The sequence below is a fragment of the Colossoma macropomum genome, unplaced genomic scaffold (genome assembly GCF_904425465.1).
Source record: "Colossoma macropomum unplaced genomic scaffold, Colossoma_macropomum, whole genome shotgun sequence".
NCBI lineage: Eukaryota > Metazoa > Chordata > Actinopteri > Characiformes > Serrasalmidae > Colossoma > Colossoma macropomum.
In genome coordinates, this window is record NW_023495014.1 from 1670861 (window position 1) to 1689599 (window position 18739).

General features: G+C 38.6%; 2 protein-coding genes across 2 annotated transcripts in view; one reads left to right on the forward strand and one right to left on the reverse strand.

Moving 5' to 3' along the window:
- The window catches only part of scml2 (Scm polycomb group protein like 2), a 48672-nt gene extending 44065 nt beyond the window's left edge, over nucleotides 1-4607 (forward strand). The window contains exons 14-15 of the mRNA XM_036561104.1: nucleotides 1311-1465; nucleotides 2511-4607. Coding sequence (XP_036416997.1) covers nucleotides 1311-1465; nucleotides 2511-2636 — 281 coding nt within the window. The 3' untranslated portion in view covers nucleotides 2637-4607. The remainder of the gene's footprint in view (nucleotides 1-1310; nucleotides 1466-2510) is intronic.
- An 816-nt stretch (nucleotides 4608-5423) lies between these two features.
- si:ch211-161f7.2 (retinoic acid-induced protein 2) lies at nucleotides 5424-17628 on the reverse strand. The gene is made up of 2 exons (XM_036561073.1): nucleotides 17463-17628; nucleotides 5424-7044 (listed from the first exon to the last, which is right to left on the reverse strand). The coding sequence occupies exons 1-2, from the start codon at nucleotides 17517-17519 to the stop codon at nucleotides 5524-5526; spliced, it is 1578 nt and encodes a 525-aa protein (XP_036416966.1). The 5' UTR covers nucleotides 17520-17628; the 3' UTR covers nucleotides 5424-5523.
- Nucleotides 17629-18739: the final 1111 nt, after the last annotated feature.

Here is an 18739-nt window from a genome sequence, read left to right on the forward strand (position 1 = left end):
ACATTACATTTTGTGGCTCCCAAAGTGGTTTGAATCTGTTGAAAGGACAAAATGGCTCTTCTTATCATTTGTGTTGTGACTCCTGACCTAGCCTGGCTTTAATGCAGAGGGAGCCGGTCGGATTTCTCGCTCACCCAGTTGTGTTTTTGTTATGTGCCACTACAGACTGTCCGGGCGCTGCACTTCCGCACTTCCAAGTTCCGCCTTTTGCGTTCCGTCAACATTACGGTATAAATTAAATATTTAGAAAATCGATTTTTGACATTTGTGAATCGATTCAGAATCGTTCACGACCGCATCGCGATGCATCTAAGAATCGATTTTTTCCAGCACCCCTAGTATTTGGTGTGCCCACTCTTTGCTCTATTATTTTCAGGAGACTTGCTTTCAGTTTTTCAAAGAAATTTGCAGGGATGCTTTTCCACACCTCCAAACTTCAGTCTTAGAAGTTCGTTGCACTTTCTGCTTCCCACAAGTAATCCCAAACACATTCAGCAATGGACTCTGGAGTGGTCAGTCCATTGTTCTGAGAACCCCAGCAGCTTCTTTGTTTGATTTGCAAACTTTTTTTAGATCTGAAGAGTGAAGCCAGATTTTTCTCCAGTCTTTCAAAGATGAAAGCTTCAAATACTGTTTTTCTGATGATGGTCTATCAAGTCTTGCACGGTTATTATTAAGTCACATTTGTATTTTGGAAACTCCTGCTTTTTCACTTGTTTTCTTTTGACTTTTCCTTATGCAAGTGGATCTTATCTCCTCAAAAATGTCTCCTGAAAAAACTTGTACTTTAAGGCCATTGTGAATGGAAAATAAAGGATGGCCTCTGACTTCTGTTGAGAAGATGAAGTAGCAGAACCTGTTTTGTTTCTCTAAAGAACCTTTAAATAACCATTTTGGTAAATGATGTGTGAGTGTGAAGAACTTTCTAAAGTTTAAAGAACCTCCACATAATGTAAAAGTATTAAAACAATCAAAGGTTTTTCTCAGAACCATACGTCAAGAGCTGTTTAGGAACCTTTATTTTTAAGAGCGTAGCTACACATTTTATAAAGCTAGTTAAAGATACTGGCAGAAGATCAGGAGGGGTGTTTGGTTAATTTATAAGCTCTGCAGATGTCATTGTAAGAAAGTACGCCAAGTCTTTGACAGTGTGAAAGGTGTTGTAGGAGAGTAGAAACTGGTGTGCTGTTAGGTCAAAGGCTCATGGTAGTTGTTTGGATGTGTAACTGAATTTCTTAGCCTGTTAACGCTGACTCTCACCTTGTGTTCCTTTGTGTGTGTGTCCATATATGTATTTGTCTGGTATTCAGCTGCCAGCTCTACTACAGGTCCCGATCACCAGATGACAGAACGAGAGGCGTCCAATAGAAGCCCATCCTCCTGGAGCATAGAGGAAGTGATGCAATTTGTGCGTGATGCTGACCCTCAGGCACTAGCTCCTCATGCAGAGCTCTTCAGGAAGCACGTATGTACCATTTTGTGTTTTTATCAAAACTTCTGAAACATAACAACAAACCTGTTCTGTACACCTCAGAGAACCGTCAAACACTGCATAACAAGTACCTCAAAGTGTGAATTCACACCATCTGTGAAGCAAGCTGCCACCTGACAGTTATAGCTAGATCCCTGTTTCAGGGCAGTGAACGTTTAAATTACTGACTAAAACCCACAAAACGGGCTGTCCTAAAGTCCACATGTGGCATGTTGGTTTTGCTTAAGTTTTTTAAATTTTGCTGAATTTCTGAATTTATGTACTGTACTGTATACTGGATACTGTCTTTACAGTTGTTCTTGTCTTTTACAGTGCAATACTACAGGTCTTTTAAAATTCAAGATTTCATTGAGTTTTAGGTTTTACTTTTTATATTGTATTTTTATATTTTTAGTTTTTGCCTAGCAGTAAACCCCAGCAGCGCTGTGCCTAAAACACTGATACCAGTACAACACACTAAACTGACAATAAATGATATTTGTGTAAACAGTCAAAAGAAAAACCTGTACGCGTGGCTCCCTTAAGGATGTGTCTCCAGTACCTTTTAATTGTTGTGCCATATTCTGTGGCAGTTATATTTTTAAGTTGCATTGACTCCACTCACCCGCTGTTGGCTTTTTATTTTGGTTTCTACTTGAACGTGTAAAGCTAGAAAAAGGCATAACTTTTGTGAAAGTGAATGTAATGTACCTTTTAAAACTAATTTGCTGGAGGGCCGGATTCCTGCAGAGTTTGGTGATTTTCTTGCTCAAGAACACCTGACTCAACTCCTCAGTTAATTACCAAGTTTAGTTAGTGTGCTAGAAAAGAGAAATCACCAAACTGTGCTGGATTCTGGCATCTGGTGGCTAAGATATTGTGCATAATAACAAATGAGCTACAGTCAGTAACTGTGTACCTACAAAGTGCATCTGTATGATAAAGTAACCAATGAATGTAGGTACGTAGGTAGTATCTCTTATTGTAGAGTGTTTATTTCCTGATTCTTAATCGTTTTTATGCTGTTTCATTGTTGCAGGAGATCGATGGCAAAGCTTTGATGCTGTTGCGGAGTGACATGATAATGAAGTACATGGGGCTGAAGTTGGGCCCCGCCCTCAAACTGTGCCATCACATCGAGAAGCTGAAACAGGGAAAACAGTAGCTGGCTCCTCCTGAGCCCAGCACATACATACAGACTCCAGCAGGGGGCGACAGAGTGCACCAAGTCCTCTTGGAGTCAGAGTTGGAGAAGGACACAGAAGACACACGGAATTGATTTGGATGGAGTTGGCGTAGACTTGCACATGCTGGCCAAGTAAACACCAAAATTAAGAGGTTCCACAAGCCGCATAAACGTCGCTCATTGATGTGTGGATGATATAAAGCAAGCACCAACAATCAGAGGCCACGATCTTTTACATTGACCAGACTTTTGTGCTTGTTTCAAATTGGGTCTAGCAGAGTGCAGAGCTCCTCAGAGATGAGGGTGGCAAAATGATCTCAGTACGCTGAGATTGTCTCAGATGCAGATTAGAAACCACCACTAATGACCTCAGCACCTCCTTTTGTAAGAAGGACAAACAGGCAGCAATTCATAGACGACAAGCTGAATCCCAAAGGGTTTCTTAGTCTAGTGTCCTTGCATAGTGTTCTTATACTGCCCGTATGCACAGACAGAACCTTGCTGACTGTTAATGATGACTTACACTGTCCTTTTTGTTTTCCCCCTCCTACTGGGAAAGCCTGTTGCAGCTATTGGTAATAACCCATTATATGCTGTTCAGTAGGGTCCACTTTATAACTTTACAATTGTAAAATTTTGTGTAGCTTTAGTACAACCAGACAAACTTGACAAAATCTTTGTACACACCATAAACCAAAAAACTTATAAAAGGCAGCTCTCCACTTGGAGCTTCTTTCAGATCACTCATACAGTACTGCGCAGAAGTCTAAGACACCTGAGAAAATTAGATTTAATAAGCTATTTATTTGGGAAGTTTGTGTTTATTTGCTCAGAATAACAGTATTAGAATAATTACAAAGAATATTAATACAAAATATGAATATGTTTGTACCATTTCAAACCTCTCCTTGATGGAGCCCAGTATTATTTGAGGTTGTCATCCTCCAGTACCTGATTCATTAAATTAGATCAGGTGTTGAATTCAACAAACCTACGCAATGGCTGTTCTTCAGTTTATTACAGGTTTTTTTTAAAGCAAGAAATTCTTGTTACTGCATATATGTTTGTTTGCATTTATTCTATTGTAATATAGTGTTATACAAACAAGAACAGTTATTGTGCAGATAAATGGTTTAAAATCATTTGCTTAGTTGCCCAAAACTTTTGCACAGTACTGTAGATTTTATAAAACACAGTATGACTACCTATACACAGCACATATAGTCAGTGTTGCCTACAGCAAACTGAAACACTTGCTATTATTTATTGCTAAAGACTGTAATTCACTCAGGATGAGGATTGGTATTTTTTGCTTTTCATTTATAAGCCACTTAAATCATGCCATCGTCATCTACACATCATGAAAGGAATGACCTGCCTATACAATTCTGTTACAATTCATATGTTTCAATACATATTACATCATGCCATATAGGCCAAAGTAAAGGAATTATGTGATTTAGATTTAGACCCTTTAGATTACCGGCACTGAACACTCCTCTGTTGATCCACTGGACTAGCTGTATTAAGGATTCTTTCTATTAAAACTGTCATTTGGAATTGCCAGAATGGTCTGGTTAGTTGGCTAGCTCTCTGAATGGAAAATACACACATTGTGCATTTTGGATGGTGGTGGTTTGATTTGAAAACTTCTTCAGTTGCCATAAAAACTGCCTGGAAATTCTTGATGGGGCCTTGTAGCCCAACATTTCCACATGCAGTTATATCTGTGAACAGTCTGTCATGTTTAAAAAACATCACACTGGTTATATCTCAGATAAAAGTTGTTCCTGTTCTGACATTTTTGCTATCTGATCGTTTATATGTTCCACATGTGCCATGTTAATATCATTTCATGTTTGTGTTTTGATGTTTGGAACATTTAATCATTTATTTAATGTGTAGAAACCATTCATTTTAAAGAACATGGTTTTCTTGTTACTACAAGATTTCAAGAATTGTTGGAGAAAAGCTATTTAAATCTTTGTATTCATATGTCGTTAGTTATTTCCGCTTAGTTCTTAAGACATCCATACATTACTGTGACTCAGGTTGAAGTAGTTTTCATTTATTGGAATACTTTTCTACAGTAGCATAAATATTTGCATTTAAATGGCCATTTTGCATTATTTTTCATACATTTCATGGAACAAAATTGCCTCTTCAAATGCTCTAAGTACTTGAAAACATCGTTACAGTTGACCACATCTGAAATTGTTGCCATTGCCAGTACAGTTATTTTTATTAAAACTTTAAAAAGAATCTGTCTGTCTGTTGTTGCACTTATTCAAGTATGGGTGACTCTGTTAGGTATTTTTTCATAAAGGAACATCCACATGTATTATCTTAAAAACAAAAAGCATATCTGATATTAATTTCAGTTCTTTTAAAGGAGAATTTGACTGAAATTTCTGCTAAATTCAATCATTGAGATGTAAACAAAGTTATTCAGAGTGTTGATATGCTGCATTGTAGAGAAACTGACTCTGATTGGACGATTGGTGATGATGGGAACCAGGTGTTGCAATGTCCTTAATGCAGATACAGCCATTTCATTTACTATCCAAAACAATCAGTGAAACTATGTGTGTATATGTGTGTTAAATAGTAGTAAATCTCTGGGGACTATTTTGCCTTACAACACCCTGCACTGGACATAAAAAATGTTTTCGGCCAAAACTTTCACTCAAAACTGTGATAAGACAGTGTCTCCAGTATTAAGTAGCAATACTTTTATGTGAAGTGTCAGATGTCTGGTTCCTCACCACCGTTGTGAACAATTCTGACTCAGGAAATTACACTGAAATTCTGAACAGGATTCCTATAATTGAACTGTAGTATGTTGTAATAAGAATCAGAAATATGTCTATTTGGTAGGACGAAATGTTGCCACATGCTGTTTCTTGACCGGGTGAATATTCATACTTTGAGAGGTCATTCTCTTTAGCTTGACCACTCTGTTCTTTAATATGTGTTCCTGTGGCTGCCTTACTAATTTCTCACAGAAGACAGCAGGCGTCTGCAGTGGGCCTATAACTCTGCTATTCTGGCCTGCAGACTTTGCTGTGTTTTCAGAAAAGTACCGTTCCTTTGTCCATTTGTACTGAGTGCCAAAGTCTATATCAGAGTGACTGTTCAAGTGATTGGGCTCATGTCTTCGTGAATACTTTATAGGATGAATGATTCGCTCTGTCAGGTCTTCGTTTGCTGAATTATTCCTGTAATATTTCAGCTTACTGCCAGCGCATGACTTAAAGTATGAGTTGTTCGCTACCGACAGGTCCAAAGCAGAGTCTTGCGGAAGAGGAAACTGAACTTCTTGCTTGGTTTGAATTGGAGTGACCTTAATTCTAAGGTCAAGCACTTCTTGCTGGGAAATTGAAGGGAGAGGCAGCCTTGGTAACTGCAGGCAGCGACAGTCAGACTTTGTGCTGTGGGTCACCGTGGGAATGCCAAAGGCATCTTTTGAAGTCTGAGTGCTTTTGTTCTTTTTTGTACTATAGGCTGCACTTGGGGAACTAGAGAGAGCTTTGGAGTCTGGAAATGAGACCGGGATTGGGATTGGGATCGGTATAGGTAGGGGCACTGGCAAAGGGACAATGAGTGGATAAGGCACTAGCAAGGTGGCAGGAGGAACAAGGGAGACCAGTGGTGACCCAGTATAGAGGTATGGCAGAGGGGATTCTTGGGGTAAGAAGGGATTTGATGGGACTGATCTGGTCCCTTGACAAGGTGAGGAACCATAATTTCTTAGAAAATGAAACGGTTCTTGCAAAACTGTTGTGAATTTAGAACAGTGCAAAGCAGAATTGTCTGAGGGTTGAGACAATATATCTGATTTCTCTTCACCATGCTGAGGTTGACTCAACGGCACAGATAGGTTCTGAGATGGTCCATGGTTCTGCTCAGCTCCTGACAGATACTGCTGTTCTGGGATCAGACATGAGCTCTGGAGGAGAAGTTGGGAGCTTAAACATTGCAAACCTGGCTGATCCAAGATAAGTGGTAAAGAGAGGGAGGCTGGACTGGGTGCAATGACTGGTGAGGCTACTGTCTGACCAACCTGGGGGTCTGCTCCCCCCGCTACCTGCAGATGAACAGGCAGCACTACTGGACTGCCTCCAAGGCAGAGAGGTTGTAGCAAAGAAGTTGCCATTTTGAAAATTAAACCCAGTGAAGGTTCTGAGAGTGGGGTGAACAGGGCAGAGTCTTCGACTGCCACATCTGTGGAAAGGGCTTGTCTTGCAGGTTCATTTAAATTGTTGCTCCAGGCCTGAGTAGAGAGAGTCCTGTTGTCCAAAGCCTCTGCTCCTTCAGATGCTTTAGTTTTGATCCCACTGTTTTGATGAATTTCACTGTGAAGGTCCTCCATGATGACCTTCTTTTTCTAGAAAGGAGCAGAATGGGTCATCAGTCAAATGAAAATGATGTATAAATGTACAAATATAAAAAAGTAATTTAAAACAAAATAGTTTTCTTGACCATAACCTAAAGGGTGATTATCAGCATAATTTAATAATTAAGATGTAAATTAAGTAATTCAGAATAGTTTGATTTGAAATGCACCATTCTAGAGAAGCAAATCAGAAGTGTTCATGATGTACGTGATAAGAACCAGACGTCCAAAGCATTTAATTCCTCTAAAAGCAACGTTACAGAAATGTATTACATAGAACGATTGAATACTTTGCCTGATGCCTGAGACACAGTTTTACAATAATTATAACAGAAGATTTTCTGAGTTTTCAAAGAAATCAGAGTTGGTAAGTTTCTCTACAATGCACTGTTTCTCATCAAAACAGTGGTACGGAATTATTTAATTACACAGAAATGTTGAGAAACTGGTGGAATTCCCCCTTAACCTTCACAATAGTCAGTGAATGCTGCTGGAGACTAAACCAAAACAATGACCTTACAATAGAATCTTTATTAAAATGCCTCCTGCACTGATTTAATGAAAGTATTTGCCTTGAAGAGATACTTGCTGACATAGTCCATTAACAAAGAAAAATAAAATGAAATCCTGTAACCATCTCCCATAAACTATTAAACTAAATATGATTTACATCAATAGAAAAGTCTAAGAAATAAATTCTGATCACTTGTGTATAATGTCAGACTGACAAAGTATTAAACATAAAGAAAACATATGATTTCCTTTCATTTCAAGAGAAATATCAAAAATGTTATAGTCTTGCTCAGTAGAAGCCTCCAAAAAAAGCAAATGCAATGATGATATGTTGTCTTTGTGATCAATTACATCAACATACTCTTTTTTGAGTATGTCATAGGAATTGTTAATACTTATGCAACATTTGAGCAACTGTTGGATCATAAAAAAGATTTAGATCAATTATAGAGACCCTGTGAACAACAGCAGCCAGTGTACTCATAGATGCATGGAAATTTCGGCTACTGAAATTGTTCGAAAGTAGCACTTTTGGTTTTTAGGCGAAAGAACGGGAAGAAGAACTATAATGAAAATAAGAAATACTGACTAAAACCATTGTTTTCTTCACTTTGCTGTGCTGGTCACCACTGACACATTTAAACAGTTTGAGCAGCAGCAGATCAACAGTGAAATACTCGCGTTGCCGCTTAGACCCGTGTTTTATGCAGCCTTTAGCTAACATGATATTCTAGCATTAACTGATTTAAAATAATACTTTAATGTAAATCACATATTAAACTAGAAAGGGAAAGTTTGTGAATTAACTTTAAGTTGACTTGACAACACTACTGCTATGAAATCCCAGGTGGCTGCTAAGGTGTTACTAGGCCATTGCTATGGAATTCCAGGTGGATGGTAAGATGTTATTAGGCCATTGCTATGCTATCCCACGTGGTTGCTATGGTGTAGCTTGGCAGTTGCCATGTTATGGGGGAAAAATTGAATTAACACTGTGCAAAAACTCTACATGTGATCGGTCCCAAAAGCACAAGTCAACTGTTCCCATTGAGGCTCTATGATGCTGTCAAATTTTGTGGTTCTTGTTTGAGAACTGCAACCCATAAAAATAGTACAAACAAGCATAAAATAATAATCTGAAGAACAGTAATTTGGCTTGCAACTTATTATTTAATTGTCAATTAAATAATATTAAGGAACTCAACATCTTTTAGTAACAAACTTTTCCACCTCTTGTTTTTAAAGTTGTTACTGCAAACATTGTTTATTAGGTCCTGCTGGACTTCACACCTGTTTCTTCTCTTTAAAAGAGGAACAATAAAGCGACTTGCGTAATGAGAGAAACTCCCAATTGCTAGACACGAGCACGGATTTCCAAGTGGGGCATTAACTATACTGTGGTCCAGGGGTGTCCAATCTATGTAAGGGCTGGTGTGGCTGCAGGTTTTCATTCCAACAAAGTAGGAGCTCACTTGATCGGCTGTTGGAGAGGCCGACTGATTAAACAAGTGGAATCAAGTGTGCTCCTGCTTGATTGGAATGAAAACCTGCAATCGGACCAGCCCTTTGCGGAGAGACTGGACACCCTTCAGTAGTTTAACAGTTTATTAATGCCCTGCATTTATCCATTGTTTTAATAGTAAAAGGGATTAAATATTACATGTACATATTATATGATATTTCTTTGACAAGCGGTTTAAAATGAAATTATGTTGACGATGCCTTTAAAGCAGTGGTGACCCACTATCATACCCTCTTATAAATGTTCTGCTGGAACATTTTGTTCACTCCAACTAAATATTGTGATACAAATCGTTATGAAAATATTTGCACGTATCATGATTTCTTTTTTACATTTTGCCCACTCTTACTATAATTTATCACTGCTTTATAGCTACAGAGCTGAAAACAAGAACAGCCTGAGCACGATCTTCCCCTCCCCTCTCCTGCGGTTAAGAGGTTAGGCTCAGGGTAATAGGACCACATGTAGCTGTTTAGGGATAAGCTTTTCATATTAAAGGCATGAGAGGCCTGCGGTGAACCTCTGGAAAACACACACATATGCAAATACCCAGAAACAATATGGCCAGTTTCCGTCATGGCAATAATGTAGAGCTTAAATCAAACAGTTGGTTTCTCATGTGATAGATCACAGGACACTTTCTGATCTATTATGAAATAAAAATCTGATGAATTATTGACATGGTTGCTCTTGCCTTAAGTCCATGATTAGTTTATGGTCTCGCTCATGTGTGGAATATTTTGTTCCAGTCTGGTCTTGCACAGAAAAAGCTGGGCCTGGCACTCTTAGCTGTGTAAACGTAACATTTCAACATAAATGTGCCGTAAGGAACTGAAACAGTCATAAAGTGCTACTCGTCTGCACAGAGCATTGTGTTTTACAAGTGGCACTTTTTTGACAGGATTGAGTTTAATTTCCTTACCCCTCTGTTGCTTTACATGCATGTGCCAGCCAATGAAATGTTGTAACCAATAATCAACCATAAATTCAAGCTTTTGTTTAAACACTTGGAAAATAAACACAAGTCTGACACTACCAGCATCGTGAATTCTACTTTATGGGCCTGAAAAGTATTAAATGGCCTGCCAAGAACTCCAGAATAAATCGCACACATAAAAAAGGCCTTTTAAATGGTAATTCGGAGTTGGAAAAGCTAGAAGATCACTAGCTGACTGCACCGATGATTTACCCAAGCTGAAACTATTCTCTGGTGGAGGAACTATGTCATAAAGCTGAGATTTCAATGATTCAGCGTTTCCAAACACACCAAGTACCTGCCAGGGAGACAGGCTTTTTTTTCTGTGCATGTCTCTTCCCCAAAACTGAACATGTCTCCAAACATTATTCACTTTCAATTAAACTATACAATGGGTGAAAAAACAACATAAAGTGAAAAAATAACTTCAGTGTGCTTTGGCATAGACTCTGCAAGTCTCTGAAGGGATGGAACACTAATCTTCCAAAAGATATTCCCTCCGTTATTCCTCTAATGACGGTGGTGGAGAGCACTATCTTACACATTGGTGCAAAAACTCCCACAGGTGTTCAATTAGATTGGGTTCTGGTGACTACGAAGGCAATAACGTGATTTACATCATTTTTAATACTCATCAAACCATTTGGTAACCATTTAGTAACTCCTCATGCCTTGTGGAGGGGTGATCCTGTAAGAGACTACTCCCATTAAGACAGAAATGTTTCATCACAGAATAAGTAATCAGTCAGAATAACCTTGTATTGATTTGCAGTGACCCTCCTCTCTAAGTAGACTTAAACCATGCAAGCAAAATGCTACACGCAGTATAACACAGCCACTGGACCACCTCGCTGTAGGGGTCAAATATTCAGGTCTGGATAACTCCACATGTTTGCAGACAAGTGCCTGTGGTTTTTGCACCACTGAGCACTTAAAAGTGCATTGGTCTTTGTAACGAGGGGTTTATGCACTGCAACTATAATATCCTTCTCTATATAGTTGTAGATGAACTGTTCTTGCTTTCACAGTCAGATCATGTCCTGCACTGACATCCTCTGTCACCTGAGGAACAGTTGCTCTTTTGTTTTTCCTCCTATTTTGTGCTTAAGCACCAGCTTCAAGGTCACTGAATGTGCGCTTCTGACTGCAGTTTCCAATCACTTTCCAATCAGACTCCCATGCATCTAAAGGCAGATGTCACTTTAGTCACTGCGCTTGTTAAAACAGTCAGCTGAGTAGTTTTTGTGATTGAAATTCTAACCATCTGTGCCCCAATACTGAAACCTCTTTCAAAGTCCCTTTTGTCTTTTCTTCTTCCCATCTTGATATAAAATCGAGGTTAACTTGGCCTGCTTAATATCCTACCATGCTAAATGTTAACTGCTTAATTGTATTCTGCAGTACACCTGTTTGGAAGCATTTGCACCCATTTTGTTTCTCCACTTACTTATTCAGGTTTTTCCTTTAATTTGTCACCAATCTGTAGTTTACTGTGTGCTGTTACTCCATGCAACAGATCCCACATTGCACTCTGAAATGCACTGTTCACTCTCATTTCCATTTGTTCATGTGCTGTGCAGGCTGCATTCCTGTCCTCTGCATACCTATACTAAATAATGCAGGCTCCAATGAATGAGGCAAAGCACAACGATGATACATACAGGACAGCAAATGTCAACGAGAAAAGAGTGTGTGCGGAGACAGAAATCTGCGCCTGTCTGCACATCCACAGCTACGGTGCAGACGAACCTACTCAACACCCGCATAAATCACCGCCAGCGCTAACCATCTCCAGCGGAAACTGGCCCTGGTTTGGATTACAAAGCAATAAGCAAATCTGGACAACAAGAGGAGACAGGCCTCACAAAATATCGGCTGCTTTTTCAATGAAATCTTTACTGCTTTGACAAGCTCATAAAGTCCTTCAGTCTAACCTGGGGTAAGAAAAAAAACTCTTCCTGTATTTTAAACTTCAGGAAATGCTGTATCAGGAGATGTTACTGGAGAAAGTGGATCATTAGTTCACTGAGGGGTTGAATCCAAAGCCCTGTGAGAAAGTCACAAAAGACAGACCGAGTCCAGAAATGCATGGAAAAACATTACTCATTGCCAGGACTGAAACTGTAACTATTGATTCTGTTTGTAATTGAGTACTCGTATGATTATTTTAACAGTTAATTGAGAAATCAGAGTTTTTAGAAAAGGCCAAACAATAAAAATTGTTCACACGTTTTTCAAAATTTCTACATAACTGCTGTAAAAGGATGTATAGTCAAATGCCACTAAAAGCTCCCTCACAGACAGTTATTACATGAAATGGTTATGTATACGCTGCTTGATGCCTCAGACACTGTTTAAGATGGGATTAAAATACTTTCATAGTGGGGAGGTACATGCAGACGGTTATAAGGCAAAACATTCCCCAAAGAAAACTTTTTTACAGATATACCACTATATTACCATTGTCATATAGAAACCCAGAATTGTAGGCTGACTGGTGCTTTTGGATAGTAAATAAAATGGCTATACTTTTTGTGCTGTAGACATCATGATCCCTGGTTCCTATCACCAGCACTGTAAAGAAAGGTAGGTTTCTCTACAGTAAACCGTTCCACATCAACCCACTTCAAATGACTTTGTTTACATCTCGACCACTAAATTATGCAGAATTTTTTAAAAATTCAATTTTAACAATAACAGACCGTGCATAGCCTTTTAAAGATTCTAAAATGAGGTACTGGAAAAAGATACACAAAGAACCCTTTTAAAGACTTATTTAAAAAAAAAAAATACAAAAACAATGTGCCAAACATGCATGGGTGTTGTCTATCAGGTTCTATTTCTTCCTGTAAAAAATACGTGTTATCATCAATGAAACTGCAGACTAATTGAGAACATAAAATTTATGATTTTTTTTAAATTATCAAATAACAGCTAGATTCTGATGGGTTTGACTTAACATGCCTAGGCCCCATTAACACACTAGATGTAAAAAGCTAAATGTCTGCTTGGTAACTAGAAGCAACGACCACAAGAACGAATATTGCTGGCTTTGTGCCACAGAAGGCCAAGCTGTGGTTATAATCAGAGGATTCGGCTCTTCAGTGCTGTGTTTCAGTTTCCTAATAGTGCTCCTCTGGGGCCAAACCTTAATGGGCTGAATATGATGTATGTGGAACTTAATGGCCTCCATGTGGAAAGCCACTGGGCCAACACAAGAAAGGCTAACACCGTTTAGAGAAGATTATGGGTGAAAAATGAACCTTTATAGGTGCAAATAGCAGCCATTATAACATAAACATGATTATATTGGGCTTTGAGAAGTAGTGCAGCCATAACGTTACTCACATGTGGTGCCACACTATCTTCAATCTCAGCACATTATTATTGGTGATATATACACTGAGTAAGGTAACACTAGGTACTATGTTATCAGCAGTGAAGTGTATCAGCACTGAAATAAATGACTGCTAGTGTAAAATTAGCATAAATGAATAAAGCAACAGAAAAGGTCAATATAAAGTACATCATAGTAAGAAAACACCATTGCTCAGATACATGCACAACATCACGCACAGCTGTTCTGCATAAACAGTATGTGACATTAGTGTGTTAATCAAAGATGAGGTAATTCTAGCTTGAATAGAAAAGGCAGGCCCAAGAATAGTCCTCTCACATTTGGCTGCCTGTTTGATCTGACACAACTCTACTGAGAAACCATCCAGACTCTTTCGAATCAGAACAATGGCACTGTCTGCACAGTGTGTTAGGAGCCCATGTGTGAGAGAAAGAGAAACCCTCAGGGTACAAATGCCTGCGTAAAAAGGTACAGAGATCATGTTGTGGTATTTACCATGCATTTGAGTGAAAAAGACCAGGGTGAATTCCATGGCCTTTGCCATAATGGCTTCCACGTTTCAGTTATAGCGTTCTTTGTGTCTCTTCTGGAGATTTCACTTTCACAGTGCTGATACTGAATCAGCTAAGGAAAGTATTGTATGTATGTGAAGCACCAACACTCTGAAAATTACTCTTTTATTCTTTAATACTCTTTTATTCTTTAATAAGTATCTGGAATACATATTCAGAATACAGGAATTAAGTATCTGTATTGAGTCCAAGTTACATTTTGTAAAGGCTATATTCAAAATACAGTTACCTTTTACATTCTTAGGGGAATACTTTTAGAATACTAACCCACTAATTAAAAATAAATATATTTAAAATGTTCAATAAAAAAAAAATTCAACTATTCTGAATCACTGCATGGCGTGTAGCAAATATGCCTGTTACACAAACTCTGAACTCAATTAACAGCATCTTTACAAGCACTAAAGTTCCTGCTAAAGACTGAGTAGACTGATAAATCAATGTAATAAGCCAGTTTTTAATATCAGCATTACTAAGCTCTTCTGAGGGATCACTGAACTAACAATCTCCTCAGTAGTGGACATGTTTGCAAGTGATAAGCTTAGCATCGGGTTTGTCCTGGGGAGTGTGGGAGCAGCAGTGGACTGAAACAGACCATGAGAGAGAAAAAAATGTTTTGAAACTTCAATCAAATGATAAGCGTATTTTTATGGAACATATTAACAGAGGAGAACTGCCAACTAGTAACAGTGAGGAACAATGTGAATTAAGTTTAAGAAGTTTTTGCCATGTGCTGGATAAATATGTCAATTCTAAATATACAACCGAAAAAGAAATATGCAGTGCAAAATGTAAATAAAAACAGAATGCAATGATGTGCAAATCTCAAAAACCCCATATTTAATTGAAAACAGAACAAAGACAACATATCAAATGTTGAAACAGAAATGTTATTGTTTTAATTAAATTAGATGCCAGCAACATGTTTAAAAAAAGCTGGGACAGGAGCAACAAAAGTTTATGACTAGTTATTTTAATTGGCAACAGATCAGTAACATCACTGCATAGAAAAAGAGCATCCCAGAGAGGCTGAGTCTTCCACAAGTAAAGATGAGGAGGGGTTTACCATTCTGTGAAAGACTGCATGATCAAATAGTGCAACAATTCAAGAATAACGCTTCTCAACATAAAATAGCAAAGGACTTCAGGATTTCATTATCTACAGTACACCTGTTTTGTCATTAAAAGATTCAGAGAATCTGGAGAAATATCTGTATGCAAGGGACAAGGCCACAAACCAATACTGAATGGCTGATACGATTCTGTGGTGGAAATCACTGCTTGGGCTCAAGAAAACCACTTCTAAAAACCACTGTCTGTGAACACAGTTCGTCGCTGCATCCCAAATGTTAAAACTTCACTGTGCAAAGAAAAAAACATATATAAACAGGATAAAGAAATGCCGCCGCCTTCTCTGGGCCCGAGCTCATTTAAAATGGACTGAGCCAAAATGGAAAAGTGTCCTGTGGTCCGACGAATCAAAATCTGAAATTCTTTTTGGAAATCATGGATGCCACATCCTCCAGGCTAAAGAGGAGAGGGACCATTCAGCTCATTATCATTAACAGCTCAAAAGCCAGAATCCATGATGGTATGGGGGTGCACTAGTGCACATGGCATGGGTGACTTGCACATCTGGAATGATATATACAGGTTTTGGAGCAATATATGCTGCCATCTAGACAACATCTTTTTCAGGAAAAGCTTTGCTTATTTCAGCAAGACAATGCCAAACCACATCCTGCACATAATAAAACAGCATGGCCCCGTAGTAAAAGAGTCCAGGTGCCGTCTGCAGTCCAGACCTTTCACCTATTGAAAATATTTGCCACATTATGAAAAGAAAAATATGACAAAGGAGTCCCAAATTGTTTGACATGTGCTGCTGGCATCAAATTCAAAATGGGCAAATATTTTTCAAAAAACAATAACATTCCTCAGTTTCAACGTCTGATATGTTATTTTTGTACTATTTTAATTAAATATTGGGTTAAATTGATTTGCACATGATTGCATTCTGTTTTGATTTACATTTTACACAGTGTCCCAACCTTTTTGGAAACGGGGCTGTGTTCTAAATATATTCTGAATAAGTTACTTTTTTATGTATTGTAATGGAATACATTTATGACAGTGTGTTTAGTATTCAGCTATCACTACTTATTCAAAGTATTCTGCCCAACTCTGCCCATTACTCACTATGCTATATTCTCAGTATAACTGACGAAAATATCTACACCATTAACAAGTTTCCACAAACTGATGTAAGTCATTTTAAACAGGCCTAACAGATGAGTACACTGTTTTCTAAATGAACAAATCGATGTAACTTCCTTAAAGGAGAATACAATAGTGATAGACAATACAGTGGTGGTGATGGAAACTTCCAAAGCATTCCATGCCTCTAAAAGCTACATCAAAGGAAGCTGTAACACAAAATAAATAGAAATACATTGTCTAACGCCACAAATATTATTTTATGACAGCTTTGTGATAAGCTTTTGGCCTTAAATCAATTAATGGCGAAGGTGTTGGGGGCAAACTAGTACCCAAGAAGTATTTTTTTTTCCAGATTTACCACTATTTTACCATTATCAACATTACATAACAAAACTCAGAAGACATGTAGGCTCACTGGTCGTTTTGGATACTAAATAAAATGTCTATATTTGCATTGTAGCCATTGGGACCCCGGTTCCCTTCCTTCCCCACCACTGTAAAAAAATCTGAGTCCCTTAGTTTCTCCGCAGTGAACTGTCATATCAAACCACCCTGAACGAATTTGTTAACATTCTAACGGTTAAACTGCAGAGATTTTAAAAATATTAGTGGAATTCCCCTTTAAATTGGAGAAGAAAATACAGTGGACGATTCATAAGTGGACTAAAATGTGTTTCCTCAGTTTCCTCAGTTACGTTCACACAGAAATGTGGTTTTTGCTGTGCCGTCCTGTCGTCAGTCTTTCAGAGGAAACACTGAAAAGCTGACTGGAGCCATTTAATATTACGAGAAAAACCTTTCAGTAAAACCCGTAAAAATAAAATAAAATATACTTCATCAAATTACATGTCATTTCGAATACGTTTTGGTCCCGTGTGAATTATTAGTCAAACAAATCGGCTGAGCTATTGCATTATGTCAGGGTATTTGGCAGACAGCTCTGAATACACCGAGTTGATTTGGCTTTAATGCGTCCACTTAATCCTCATTTAGTTCTTTGGGGATGATTTCCCCTCAGAACTAGGAAATTCTGCGAGAACGTGATAACGGACTTGTAGAATGTTTCCTCCTGTGTTGCGAAGAATACAGAAAATGTTTTTATTTTGTCCCACACAAGTCACGAACTGTCAAGCACCAAAATACAAAAATACCAACACAGGTTAACATACTGAAGTTTTTCTAAATGTTCTCCAGTTATTACAGTTTATCAAGTCAGTCAAGTTCCCGGTCAGTCGCTTCAGTGCTTACCTTTACTCTCCTCGGCGTGAACCTCAGTCTAAATGCGCTCTTTAAACGTCCCCACATGCGCCATGTTCGCCATGTTGTGGTGGCAATTCTGTGAACCTAGTTTGTCAAGTTTTCTTACTTGCCAAACATTTTTATATTTCGACCTCCTGGACAAACCGCCTTCCGATCCTTCTCCTGATGGAAGAGCGCGCTGTGAGAGCAAAATGCAATTTCCCTACCCGTATTCTGACAAATCCCGCCTATCTGTGCTGAGATTGGCTAGTAGCTCTGCCCTGTGCTATGATTGGCTAGCAGCTCAGTTCCCCTTTGTAAATTTGATTAGTAGCTCAAAAACCCGTTCTAGGATTGGCTGGTTCATAACTGGCTAATAGCTCATAGTCCTAATACATTATATTCCTGTGCTAGAACTGCCGAATCGCTGATATTCCTGTGCTAGGCCTGGCTAGCAGATCATAGCTCAGCTCTGACTGGTTAGCTCACAGCCCTGTGTTAGGATAGGCTTTAGCTCATAGCCCCATACTGAGATTGGCTAATTGCTCATAGTCCCGCAGTAAGATTAGTTTGGTCCCGTGCTGGGATTGGCTAATAGGTCATAGTCCTGTGCTGGGATTGGCTAGTAGCTCATAGCCCTATACTGAGATTGGCTAGTACCGCATTGTCCTGGGCTGGGATTGGCTAGTAGCTCATAGCCCTATACTGAGATTGGCTAGTACCGCATTGTCCTGGGCTGGGATTGGCTAGTGACTCATAATTTGTCTCTTCGGCGGAACGCCAGCACAAGTGGGCGGGGTTTGTCGGAATACGGGTGGGAAAAAATGTGTCGCTTGAGTCCTATTAAGGTCAAGATTCTGTAGTCATGATATAAGGCTATTTATAAAGCAATTTCTTTTTTGAAACACTCATCGTAATTTTAATAGCAATGTTTACTCATGATTATATTATAAAGAAACAGTGTTACTTCTTACAACGCTGTGAGCAGAAACTGTGGGGGTAATATTACATTCAGCCTCTTTCTTTGTCCAGTATTTGTGACCAAACAGCGCGGCAGGGTTGACATTTTTCTAAATTATAGCCAAATGATGTTCCTTTAAATATTGAGATGAAACAGTGATTACAGGAAATGTTAAATTAGCTCGGAATTCAATTGTTGTTGGGTTAGTTTTAATATATGATGTTGAATATGAGCAAATAGTACATCTTGTGTATGTCTGAGTTTCGCCAGGCAGTATTGGTACATGGCAGTGTCCTATTATTAGCCTCATAATTGAATTAGGTTT